Source organism: Sminthopsis crassicaudata, chromosome 1 (assembly GCF_048593235.1).
Source record: "Sminthopsis crassicaudata isolate SCR6 chromosome 1, ASM4859323v1, whole genome shotgun sequence".
NCBI classification, from domain to species: Eukaryota; Metazoa; Chordata; class Mammalia; order Dasyuromorphia; family Dasyuridae; genus Sminthopsis; species Sminthopsis crassicaudata.
The window spans coordinates 192,052,429-192,066,866 of NC_133617.1; the positions used below are offsets into that span (position 1 = coordinate 192,052,429).

The window sequence follows — 14,438 nt, forward strand, 5'->3', positions numbered from 1 at the left end:
AATATGTGAAAATACTGACAACCTGAGTCTGTTGTGAAAATACCAAATTCAAATATACTTTTGAAACTCAAGCACACTGTTACTTATTGGCAGGTATTAATGATTTTAATAAAAAGACAATTAAAAATTTACCCTATAATTGACATGTTAACAGGCTCTTAATTAACAAATTTTCTAATTGATCTCTGTTGTGGACACTAATGAGTTCAGTCTTTGGTTATGCTAGATTTCTAGTCATGTATAATACTATTGAAGGGTATTTTCTTAAAGGAATGTACTTTCTGTTTTATGATCCAAGTTAAAAACATTATAGTGAACTTTGCTACATTCATTATAGGAAATATTTCTATCTACACAGAGCTACACACACATACACACATATTCATATATATGTGCTATTATTTCCACCAGTAACTTTAATGTTAATTTATCAGATATTTATTGAGTTTGGGAGATCAAAACTCTGAGGCATATCATCATATTCTTAAAGCATTGTATTTCATTCAAACCAACCTTTTGAATGGCTAAGAACTTCAATGAGGAGAGCAGAAATCAGGTAAACAAATGATTAACTTGAAAATATAAATTTTATTGTACCTCAAAGTTACCATATTAGCTAGTTACTTATGGCTTTAACAGTAAAATGCTGTGAGACAGCAACACTTAGTGGATACAGTTTTACATTTCAAAGTAGGAGATTCTTCAGCAGCAGCCTATTTTTGACCTGCTGCCATCTCTGATGACCCGCCTTTTTAATGTGACCTCTGTTTATCAATTGACAGGAGCAGAATAAGAAACACCCCAGAAGATTGGTTTTCTATCTGAGGAACAATGTAGATATCTAAGTGACAAGCCATCCAGACTCATTTGCTTACAAAACTTTTCTTTTTAAGATGTCTGAAGGGAACAAATAAAAATTATCTAGTCCAACTCATATTTGAATAAGAAAATTTTCTATATTTCTGATCTGTGATCATCCAACCTAGGCCTGAAGACCTCCAATGTGAAGAATCAAATACTTCCAGAGATAAACCATTACTCTTTTAGATAGCTCTAATTGATAGGAAGTATTCCCTTACAACAAGACTTATTGGAGTTCATTGAGAAGAAGCTTAGAGGAAGCATGATTTAAAGGAGGTAGAACTGGGGTATGAGAGATGCATTGGGACCCATAACTGGAAAGGCATCCTTTCTTCAAAAGAAAAATATCTGGTATGAATGGTACAGTAGTTTAGTGATCTTTGACTACCTTGGATGGATGGTTAAATATGAGTACTACCCTTATGGGAGTGTGAGATTCCTATAATTGAAAGTTATTAAGCATAGGCAACATCAGTTTTTCGAAGAAATATGTATTTTGAACTAAATGATATCTAAAATCCCTTCCCATTTAAGTTCATATAATTCTATGATAAGAAGGATTAATAAGAGAAACATATTAAAAATTATACAGAGTAAGGCATCAAAGCAGCAAATTCATCTTAAATGAATCAACCAGGTATCTCAACAAAAAATGTTAAAATGTTTAGTAACTGAGTGGAAGATAGAATGATTGGAGAGCTAGTTGGAGCAGGAAAATCAACCTGCAGATGATTCTAATAGTCCAGAGGTGAGGTGATGAGGCTTCATAGCTGGGTGGTAGTAGTGTTAATAGAGAGAAAGGAGCCTGTCTGAGAGATGCTATGGTACTTGGCAACAGATTGTATGTGAAGGATGAATAAGAGTTAGGTTGCAAGTCTGAGTGACTGGGCAGATGGTACTTTTGATAGTAATAGGCAAGAGAGGAAGAAGGTCAAGTTTGATGGAGAAAGATAATGGATTTGGCTTTGGAAATGCTGGAACATGCAAGCTGTCCAACAAGACAACTAGAGATATGGAACTTGAGGCTCGAAGGGAAATCAGGCCTCAGTGAACTAATCTTTATCATATCAATAATTTGTTGAGCCATCTTGCATCTATTACTTGGTTTCCTTGATATAATTTTTAAAAGAACAAGATACACAATATGAAATGCTTCAAATACATTATTTTCATAGTTTTAGTGTCCCTTAAATAATTCTTAATATTGAAATGGGCGCTAAAAACTGAAGAATTAGACAAGTACTGAAGACTACAATTGAAACAGATCTCTATAGAACTCATGACATATACTGTCTGTGCCACTCAGTTGGTCCTTATATATTTGCTACTCTGTGAATTCTTCTGTATTGTTATACTGTATTATCATTGATTTTTTTCATGTATTTAATTCACTCAATTCCCTAACTAAATTGTAAGCAAAATCAGGACTGGGACTATGTGGATATATTTCAAAGTATTCTGTACATCATAGACAGCCCAAATATTTACTGAATTATTGACTAAGACTGTGTGACCCATAGCTATTCAATGGCAGCAGAAAAGATGAAAAGGAATTTAAATTGCTCTTTTAAAAAAGTGCTCAGAAAAATCAAACAATGTACATTCAAAATATTTCAAGCAGTTTGAATAAGATTTTACCCAACTAAAAAAGCTCAGTAATTCTGATATTACTTTGAGTACTAAGAATCAGAATTCTGAGATGCAAAAAAAGAAATGTTACACTATAGAAGTAATATCAGCTTAGGCAGATAAAAGATGGTGGATTTAAATAAAAAAGAGTTTAGGGAAACTGAATGGCTGGATTGGCCATGCAGTATGAAAAATTCAAGGCTAGATTTGAAGATACTGAACAATGATTCTCAGCAGTTAGTCATATTAAATAAAAATGGAAGCCTTATGTCCTAAAACAGATGCAACCCAATGAAAAGAGAATATGGTTTAGTGATATTCCAACATACTTAACTGACATTAAGTGATAGCATGACACTAATTAACTCAGTGACTCCAGCTGGAGATGAATCAGCTACTTCATCAGAAACTTGTGACCAACTCTCCAAATATATGCTAGTTGCTGGGGTAATTTAGTACTTAACCTGCTAGCATAATTACACAGTGTCCATTAAAAAAAAGAGCAGGCTGATATGTAAAATCCAAATCCTTGGTATAAGCAGAAACAAGAGTGGTTTTTATTTTACTATCGCCTCTTTTTCAATACCTGAGTAGTTAACAAATGCTCCTGAAGTTACATGCTAACAATATAGCAATGAGATGCAGTTAGGAGCTGTTGTGTTTCTAACTCAGTTTAGGTAAGACTTCCCATGTTGGGTAAATCTCCAAAAATTTACATCTTAGTGAATGAAAGGTTATTCTTACTTAACAATTTTGAGACAGATTCTAACTAACATTTTAAAAGTCCTTTATAGAAAAATAAGCTTTAAATGACAAAACATTTGTCTTTTTACTTCACGACTACTAGGGCCTTTTCATTTTGATTTAATTTGCTCGTATGATGTTTCCTGATGGGAATAAAAGATGTTTGGGACAGCCTTTATCACTATGGTAACAACAGTATTGTTGAGAAACAAATAAAACAAGCCCTATTTGAGAGCTGAGTTGTTTTTGTTTTATCATTTTATCTTCAGTGCCTAGTGTAAGGCTCTACATGTAGTAGGCACTTGATAATTTGTTTTAGTGGAAAGAAGGAATTCATCTATAGTGTAGGACAGGAGAAAAGAAAGCTGGATGTAGAATCAGAGGAACTGGCTTTAATCTTGGGTTCTCCTCCTTCTTATGTGAGTAACCCTGTGCAAGTCATCTGTACCCTCTCCAGGCTTGGGTTTTGTCCCCTGTTAAATGATTAAGAATTAGATTATCCGACTAGAAGTCTGACCTGACATCACATTGGCTCCTTGTCAAAACTGTGTGAGGACGGATGGACAGGTTATCATCATCTACTCAGAGAGATATATCTAGTTACAGTCTGATGTGAACTAGAGGCCAGCTTTAACTCCTGATCTGCTTTTCTCCTCATTACATTCTTGCCCCAATATTATAAAGAAAATAAATGAAAACTTGATTGTTCTTGGTAATCAGTCCTTATCATAAATGTAAAGAGATCTGGTGAAGCTTTTTGCTCCAAGCCTGAGGCAACCTGTATTTAGCACTTCCAACTTTTCTTTTATCCTTTTCTATAGTATTCACTCTCTCCCTTTCCATATCTCCAAGGTACCCAATACATTAACAGTCTTCTCCACACTCCCTGCTCTCCAATGACTAAAGTAAAAATTAAAATGTTCCTTCATTTCTGTCTTAAATCTTGAATCTGTAGTTGTGAAAAAAATTCAGGTTATCAATCACTGGCTGGACGTTTCTGTTTTTAGTATTTGGGGCCTGAGTGAACTCTTGAAATCAAATCACAAAAGCAACCACCTATTTACACAATTTCCTATCTAGTATATCAACAATTTGGGTCCCTTCAATAGGAACTGGCAAATCAGTATGTGCTGATTAATTTCTCTAGCTAATCAGTTCTTTTCTTTACACACATCTATAAAAATTTTGCAGCATACCTCAGCATTGTGATTATCACAAAGGACAGGTTTGGAATATTTTATTGCATGAGAGAAAGAGCAAAAGAATTCAAGTTTGGCAATCTGTGCCTAAGTTCCAACACTGATACTTGCCACCTGTGTGACCACAAGATAAGTCATTTAACTTTGCTGAGTTTATTTCTTCATTTGTAAAACTGGTGTGGTGATGTTTTCCCCTGGCCGTAGCTCTAGGCCCTACTGAGTCACCATAAGGGAATGACTAGAGCTGGATAGCTAGGGGCTTTGCCTGGCAATAACACCCCTTCAAGATTGAAAGCATTATTTATCTGCCATCTATCCACTAATGCTCTTATGGCTAAGAATCCCTACACTTGTCTTATTCCAACACAGCACTCATTTTCTTCTCCCTGTCTAACTCTCTTCTGACCCTACCCCACCCATGCCCAACTTTAAACGTGCCCTCCCTTTTAAAGCATTGGGCCCTCAGGAATTTCTGTTTCACAGTGAACACATTTCCTGCACCACTTTTTCTCACATTTCTTCCATCTATTAATCCTGAGACCTGGCTTCCCCTAGAAGACAATACCTCTTTAGTCATGCCCTCTAGCATGACATCCCTTGATCCTAGAAAAAAAAGTCAGAATACTCCATGTTTTTCTGCTTATTGCTACCACTCATAATCCCTCACTTCATTATAGTTTTAAACCCAATTTAGATAATAGTTGTTGCTGGGTACTGGTTCCAAGGTTCTTCTAGCTTTTCCAAGAAGTTAATTATTTGGCTCAATACCTGCCACAGTTCTAGGGAACTTCAGCATTCACAATGATGCTCTCTCAAATTCCATATCTTCCCAATTACTAAATATCTTTAAATCCCAAGATCTACTCCTTTACTTTACCTCAATCATACACAGGGATGGTCACATCTTAAATTGTGCTGTCATTTACAAGTGTTCCACTTTCATGATGAAAAATGCTGACTTTCCTGTATCTAATCATGACTTTCTATATATTCTGTGTTTCACCTCTATTAAACCTATTCTTCATTTACAACACACTTTTAGTCCCTCCAACCCTAAGTATTATTTCAGGCCATTTATCCTGCTCTGAATTTACTTTCCTTCTTTTCTAATCTCTAATATTTAGCCAATTCAATTCTTATCTTTAATTCTCAAATCCTTTACCTCCTTGTCCTATAGTTCATCCCTCACCAAATTTCAGTCCAGGATTAATCCTACCAGTTGCCTTCTATACATCCATGTTATTCAACTTCAATTAGACCCTCAGTGCAGCAAGGCAAAATTTTTAATCTCTTTCCTAACTGATTTCTTCCTTCCCCAAAAAGCTATCCTAACCTTGTCCTTCCTTTTATCTCCGTATCTCTGCCTCTCCTTTTTCTTACCTAAAGACTTTATCTTTTACTCTACTGAAAAAAATTGAGGCCATTTGATGTGATCAAAATCCTTTGATATTATTTCCCACTACTTTTTTTTTTTTTTTCATTTGATGAAGAAGTGACTTCTTATGCCAAGGTCAATATTTATCTTTGTTTCCATCTCCTCATGTTCTCCTGCAGGTTGTATCCCTAATGTCTTTTCTCTCCTTTTCTTTCTCTTTTCCTCTATCTTAAGCTTTATCTCTGGTCTTTTCTCAGTCCCCATTCTTCTCAATTCATCTACTACATTGACACCCCTGAAATTCTTTTCTTCCTGAATATTCCTTTTGGCGTGTGTATGTGTTTAGACATAAATTTCTCCTGGTTCTTTTCCTGCATCTCTAACTTCTCAGTCTCTTTTGCTTGCTAAATCATCTGCACCACATTCCCTAACTGTGGGTATTCCTCAAGGCTCTATACTGGGCCCTCTTTTCTAATTTCTCCATACTATGACTTAAAGATCTCATTATCTTACATGTGTTTATACCCATAATTCACAAATTTACCTATATGTGAATATTATGTACACCTATGTAAATCCACATTTTATATACACATTTATGCACATGTATGTGGACATCTCTGTTTATTTTCATCTCCACCCCGAAATCTCTCCTAAATTTCTTCCCCCCCCCCCCCCAGGCTGGGGTTAAGTGACTTGCCCAGGGTCACACAGCTAGGCAGTGTTAAGTGTCTGAGACCACATTTGAACTCGGGTCCTCCTGAATTCAGGGCTGGTGCTCTATCCACTGCGCCACCTAGCTGCCCCCTTTCCTAAGTTTCAATACAACACTAACCGCTTATTAAACATTTTCAAAGTTCATGTTCTAGAAACATCTTTAACTCAATATACACAAATTGAACTCATTTATCTTTCTTCTCAAATTTCACTCTTTTTTGGTGAAGGCCATTTTTTTAGTTCCCATGTTTATAATCTTGGAATTTTTTTTGACTCTTCACTTGTTCACATTTTATATATCCAATCAGTTGTCAGATCTTGCTATTTTTATCTATCTATCTATCTATCTATCTATCTATCTATCTATCTATCTATCTATCTATCTATCTAAACTGCTACATACAAACCCTTCTCTTTACTCACACAGCCATTACTTTAGTTCAAGCCCTTACCACTTTTCTCCTAATTACTGCAACCTTCCTAATTTGTCTCCCTATCTTAAATTTTTCCTTAATCTCTTCTGTTCTATATATTGCTGCCAAAGTGATTTTCTTTAAATTGAGATCTGACTATACTAATACCCTAGTAAATAAATTCCAGGACTCCCTAAAAGTAACTATTTTTTTTTGTTTGTTTCTAGGAAAAAATAGAAACTTTGTTTAGCTTTTAAGATCATCACAACCTGATCCCAGATTACTTTTCAGCTTCACTATATATTACTCCACCTCTTAAATCTATAATCCAGCCAATCTGGGTTTTTCTTTGTGCCTCTCACAAAATATTATGTTCATCTTCAGTCTCCATATATCTACACTGTTCACCTCCCATATGAAATGCATATGCTCTTACCCCCACCCTGATATCATTATCTTCATCTCTCAGAATAATTTTCTTTTCTCAAGATGAAGCTTCTACATAAAAACTTTCCTGATATTCACCTCTACCTGCTAGTGCTCTCCCTTCCAAATTGCCTTCTAGTAAACTTGGTAGAATGCCACATAATGTGAAGTTAAAAATAATTTTGAGAAAAAACTGAGCCCTTGAAAATTTTAATTATTTATTTTTAAAAATTCCACTTGGAATGAATTTTTAAAAATAATTAAGAACAATCACAATTGAGTAATGCCACAGAGAAAAAGAATTACTATTCTTAAATTTCATGTAAATTAATTTTCAGCTAATAATTTTGCATATTTATCTTCAAAAAAATTTTAAAAGCCTTTATCTATGGCCTTCAGAATTACCAAAAAAATTTACCTTCCCTTGATCCTTTATGAATAATTTTACCTTTGTTAGGTCCTTATAAAGCTCTGGATACAGCAATGCCATTTCTGGTTTCACATCCTGATCCAATACTAAAGAGAATACTGGAAACATTGTATAGATTGTTGCATACCTTAAAAAGCAAAGATATAAGACATCATATCAAATTTCTGTTACATGGTTACTGAAATAAGTTTAGGGCCATAGCACAAGGCATAAGAAGTTAAGCTATAATTGAGAATATTAACAAATATTGAAAAATGTGTCCCATAGCCCACAAAGTGACTCAGGTTGACAATAATTCACTTTTTTTAAATGTAGGAAATCTTGTAAACTAGCAAACATTCTGGTAGATCACTGACCTGATATAAATTATAATGATAATGATAATAATAATAATAGCATTTATACAGATCTATATGTTATAGGTATTATAATAAATACTTTTACAAATATTATTTCATTTGATACTCAAAACCACTCTGAGAGGCAGGTGCTATTATTACCTCCATTTAATCATCCGCAACTGAGGAAATTGAGATAAACAGAGGAAAAGTGATTTGCCTAGGCTCACACAGCTGGGGATAGGTGAGGCTGAATTTGAACCAAGGCCTTTCTGACTCTAGGACCAGTGCTCTTTCCACTGTTCAGTCAAGCTGACCCATATCTAATCATGTCATCTGATTCTGCTCCCAAATTTATCAGAGATGAATGCCTTCTGGGGTATATTAATATTTCCTACATGGACATTATGGTATTAAGAATTGCTTATAGACTGCCACCTATCTTCTAGCTTGGGAAAAGGAACACTAATTTCCCAAGTAAGTGGGGAGGGATGTCACAGTTTTTTATCTTGGATATCAATGGCTTGACTATGGCTAAGCTACTTTTACTCAGAGTGTTGCACAGAGTGGTCTCTTTGTTTCTGGTGATTATCTTTGTTTCTGGTGATTATCTTTTATTTATTCCTGTCTCTCCTCTGGAGACAAGAGGTTCAATCAATGATAGCTCTTGATGATAATCCAGCAATTTGTAAGCAACATTTTCCTACTAACTTCCCTGCAACTAACAAAAGAACAACAGTATTAAAAGCAACAAAGCTGGATAACTTTTTCAAAACAGTTATCTAGGTCCCAATTACAAAATGGCCACATATATCTGAATTTACACTATTCAAAGTAATAATTATATAAATTAAAACTGGCTCCAGTGCAATGGAAATATGCAGTAAGAATTTGAACATATGCTACCACCTCATAGGACTAATTATCTACACTAATCTTTACCTAAATAGTATCACCTTCTTTTTGTTTTGATAATTATGCTATGGAAGGTTATTAAAATGGTATGGCATAATCAAGTTTTACCAAATCTCTTGGTTGCTTTCTATTTTTCTCTCCAGATGACTATAAAATGCTCAATGATTTCTTCTACTATCTTCCCATACACTGAAAATAAATTTGCTGGTTTATAGTTAATTTTTTCTTCATTATGCTATCTTTCTCCAACGTTTAAAGACTTCTGTCCTCCTTAATTTTCCCAATCTTATCCTCACACATTACTGTTATTTCTTTGTATTCATGGGCGGATGTTTTAAAAAACCACTGGCAAAGTTGATATACTTTTAAAAAGACAGTTGATTTATCTTGTAATACCTATCCCCAAATTGGGGCAATATTGTCTTAAAGAATTTTGAAGAATTAAGGAATGGTAAATTTACTCAAATATTAACATTTCTGAGGTCACAAGCTATAAAGAATTATTATATAGAAGATTATTCTAATAGAAATACTTGAAAAACCTGTATAAATGTGTTTTTAAGTGTTCAGAGAGGGTAGGCTCCCAAATTCAATCATAATTTTACTAATTTAAATAACCATGATTACTAAATTAAAAAGCAATCACTTATATCTATAATTTTCCTTTTTTTTTTTTTTTTTTTGGTAAATTTATCATCTCAAAGATGCAAAAGGAGGCTGGGAATGATTATATTGTATATTGAGGTCCTTGGAAGAAAGGTATAACTCAAGGTATAATTAGTACTATTATGTAAAATCAGTGCTGTTTTAAAAAAAAGCTGCAATGTAATAACTGATAGTTTAAAAAAAATGGCAAATCACAAAAAAGATTTAAAATAGCAAAAAACCTGTTCCTTCTTAAAAAATTTTCCCCCTAATAACTGTATAGATACATATACATATATTGTATTTAACATATACTTTAACTTATATAACATGTATTGGTCAACCTGCTATCTGGGGGAAGGGGTGGGAGGAAGGAGGGGAAAAATTGGAACAAAGGTTTTGCAATTGTCAATGCTGAAAAATTACCCATGTAAATATCTGGTAAATAAAAAGCTATAATAAAAAAAATTTTCCCCCCCTTCATTTTGAAATATTATTTGAAGTATTCTTGGAGGCAGGAGGGTACTACTAAGAGAACTACAGAAGTAACTTGTAAATATTCTAATGAAATATTTAACCAATATGTACTACCATCCATATATTATTTGTCTCTATTTTTTCATCACATTCAAGGTGTGAGATGGAGCTTGAGTAAAATTTTAAAGCAAAATTTATGAAAACAAAAGTTGAAATGAATAAGCCTGATGCTCCCAGAGCAGCTTGCTGAAATTTAGAGTGATAAGAGTGCTATAAATTTACAAGGGTCACAGAATATATGAGCTTGTGATACACACACACACACACACACACACACACACACACACACACACACACACACACACACACACACACAGAGTTACATAGGTCTCCCAAGAGTAAAGGAGGTTGGTAATATAAGAAAAAAAAAAAGCAGGAATCTAATACAGATATATAACAAGACTTTTAAGTATTTCTCTATGAAGGTCATACATTAAGAGAATGAAATATGCAATATTCGCCTAATTTGGAGTGGTTTTTTTTAATAAGCAACTTAAAACTTACAGTGAGGATGTAAGTTGCTTCCTTCTTACATGTAGACATTCGAGGCATATGCAAAAGAGATGTGTTTCTAGACATACAAGGAAATGTGAGAAACACAAAGAGGCAGGAACAGAATGCCAAACTATATAGAAGATCTAAACAAAGACTTCTTCATTCATATGCCTGTTACAAGGAAATTATGTCCTAAGGAACTAGGACAGATTAACTGAAATGGTCATAGACTTGTGAATCTGTGCATTCTTCTCTTGTCAGAAAGATAGAGATCAACAGAGCAGAGAAGTAGTCCACACTTATTGGTATTGTAAGTTAAGTGATCAATATAGGTCTCAAAGAAGATGGAATTCACCAGAGGGTTTCTTGATGAAAAGGGAGGATTTTTTTACCTCTTTTGAGGAGTGGTCAATGTATTGTTAGCTAGAGTATTTGCAGGGTAGCTCAGGGCCCCTTTTGGGTAAATAAAATTACATTTTCTTTCTTTTTTTTTTCTTTCTCTCTCTCTCTTTCTTTCCTTTCTTCCTCCCTTTCTTTGATTAAGGCCAAGGTTTACATTTAAGCAAGACTATACAGTAAACTTCTCTCAGTGGCCCTGACTGTTCCATAGGACTTCCAAATGAAATTAAGCTAAACATAAGAAAAGATATCAAATAAGAGCAACTGTCAGCCTAACACATGACAATCATGTGTTATGGCAGCTGTCAAAGCTAATAAGATCTTGGGCTACATGAAAAGAGGAAGAGCCCAGGTCTTAAGTTCTTTGACAAAAAAAAAAAAAAAAATTCTATTTTTTCCCCTTCTTTTTGATCTTTTTATCCCTGATGCCTAGAATAAAGCCTGAACTTAATTCATACATAGTGAATGACTCACTGACTGAAGGAAGGTCTAATCCCATCATATTCTGTCTGGGTCACATCACATATGAAAGATAGTGTTCTATTCTGAAGAAAGTTCCCATGTCCTCTTTCCCCAACTTTTATACCAGAGGACCTTGCCTTTTACTAATTCTAAGAAAAAATTCAATGTGAGCTTCCTTTTTGTCTTCTTCCTTTGTCTCTTAATATTAAAATCCCTTTATATCATATTTTGCTCTCTGCTCCATTGCTCTAGTATTAAAAAGAGGTTTGCTATTCTAATACCATAAATATGTACCTTGGATCGAATCTCCTTCCATTTCTCTAACAGATTACAACTTCAATCATTCACCTTTTCTCTAATCTTCAACTTCTACCTATTAACTGAATCCTCTCCTTTTGTCACCACTAATAATAATAATAACAGCTAATATGTACACAGTGCCTATTGGGTGCCAAATATTGTGCTAAGTGCTTTGTTATAATCAGGTCATTTAGTTCTCACAACAACTCTAGGAGGTAAGTAGTATTATTATTATTCCCATTTTACAGATGAGGAAACCAAAGCAGACAGAAGCGCAGGATCAAACAATCTGTTAAGTGTCTGGGATTGAATTCAGGTCTCTTTCTACTCCAGATTAAATGCTCTATCCCAGTTTCCTCTCTCCTTAAAACAACTATCCTGTTTTAAGTTTTCTATTCTCTCAAGAGAGAACTCCATATTTCTTTTACTTCTTAATTTAGCTCCTTGAAACAAACAAAAACCTATTTACAAGGCTGCCCTCTCCACTTGGCTCCATTTTTTCTCTTCTCACTCACTCAGCCCTTTGTAATCTTGCATCTGACCTTAACACTCAATAGAAATTGCTCCCTCCAAAAGAACTAATGATCTCTTTTTAAAAAAACTTTCTTTATTGATATTTATTTTTTATGATTTCTCTTAATATCACCTCCTCCTCCTTCACTTCTTTCTTCCAGAGTCATAAAACAAAACATAATTTTAAAGACAAAAAAAGTAATTGAACATCACTGGTTAATACATTAAAAAAAATCTGAAAATATGCAACGTCCAACACTTACGGATAACCTACTTCAATAAAGGGGTAATGTAAGAGAAGTTTCTCATAGCTCTTCTTCCATGTCTATTCTACTTAATATATTCATCATTTCTTGCATCATAGTAACATTTCATTATATTCATGTATCATGATTTGTTCAACTAACTAACTGATGGGTATCTATTTTGTTTTCCATTCTTTGCTATCACAAAAAGTGATGCTAAAACTATTTTGATGTATATGGGGACTTTATTATCAATGACCTTTTTGGAGGTCAAAGTTCAGTAATGAAATTGAATCAAAGGGTATGGATGTTTTAGTGCTTTATCTGAATAATTTTAAACTGCTTTGCAAATTGTACTAATTCATAACTCCACTAGCAATCTACTAGTGTGTGCCTATCTTTCCACAACCCTTCCAACATTAAACATTCCTAGTTTCTCTCCCATTTCTACCATTTAACAGGGCATGAGATAAAACCCCTGGGTTGTTTTGATTTACATTTCTTTTATTATTAGTGATATGGAGCATTCCTTCATATGGTTGGGTAATAATTTGTAATTCTTATTTTGAGACCTTCATATTCTGACCATTTATCTGTCTGCGAATGGCTTCATATCCATATGGAATGGGATTTCTTGGATATATGTAAAATTATGTACGAAATGCAATTGATTTTTGAAGGTTTATTTTAAAGACTAAAGTTATATTGCCTCATTTACACAGGATGATTCTCTGGGATTTTCTAAGTAAACCATCATATCATCAGCAAGTTTTAGCTCTTCTTTACATATCATTTTGTGTTTGACATTTAAGTCTTTCTATCCTTTGCACCCTGGTATACATCTAACTTGTGATGATGATTGATTTCTTGAATGAATTGTTGTATTGTTTCACAGGATTTTATTAAAAATTTTTGAATGAATTTTCATTAATGATATTGTCCTGCTGTTTTCTTTCTGTGTCTTAATTTTTTTCTTATTTAGGTAATTCAAGTATATTGTCTCATAAAATAAATTGATAGGGTGGTGTTTTCTATTTCAATTTTTTATTATAATTTGTGTAATATTAGTACTAATTGTTCTTTAAAACTTCGATGGAATTCTGTTAACTCACCAGTATCAGTAATTTTCTACCTGTTTATAATTCAATTTCCATTTCTGGAGATTGTTAGTTTGGACTCCTGTTAGTTTGTATTTTTGAAGATATCCCTCAATTTCTTTCCTATTTTCAGGTTTAGTATCACATAACTGTACATAATCTATTTCTTTTGGTCTTATTGTGATTTCACCTTGTGTTTTTTTTTTTTATGATGTTCTGTCCATTTCTTTTTAATCATATTGGCTAAAAATCAATCAAGTTCATTAGTCTTTTTAAAGAGCCAGTTTTTAGTTTTATAATTTAGACTTTTTTTTTTTCTTTTTTGGGTTCTAATTTTTTTTTTTTTTTTTTTTTTTTTTTTTTGCTTATTGTGGATCCCTTTATTCTTTTGCTCTCTAATTTTTACATACATATTTAACTTCTCAATATTTTTCTATTTTGCTAATGTAGAGAGATTATTTCCCCCAGGACTGCTTTCGCTACATCACATAAAGGTTAGTATGTTCATTCTTCATTATCATTTTCTTTTATTGCAATTATTACGTTTATTATTTAGTTCTCTTATCATTTAGGATTTTATTTTCAAGTCTCCACTTGGTTTTTTTTTTGTGTGTAGATGCTCCCTGGATTATATTTTTTGTAATATATTATGTATTGTAAAGGATGTCTTACTTGACTTATATAGCACTTATTTTACT

The 14,438-nt window shown here is 33.5% G+C and overlaps 1 protein-coding gene across 4 annotated transcripts in view; it reads right to left on the reverse strand.

The window, feature by feature from the left end:
* ATP9B (ATPase phospholipid transporting 9B (putative)) overlaps positions 1-14,438 on the reverse strand; it is a 448,624-nt gene that overhangs the window by 12,233 nt on the left and 421,953 nt on the right. For all 4 annotated transcript variants that reach the window (XM_074273531.1, XM_074273522.1, XM_074273514.1 and 1 more), the window contains exon 26: positions 7,813-7,921. In XM_074273531.1, the coding sequence (XP_074129632.1) occupies positions 7,813-7,921 (109 nt within the window). The remainder of the gene's footprint in view (positions 1-7,812; positions 7,922-14,438) is intronic.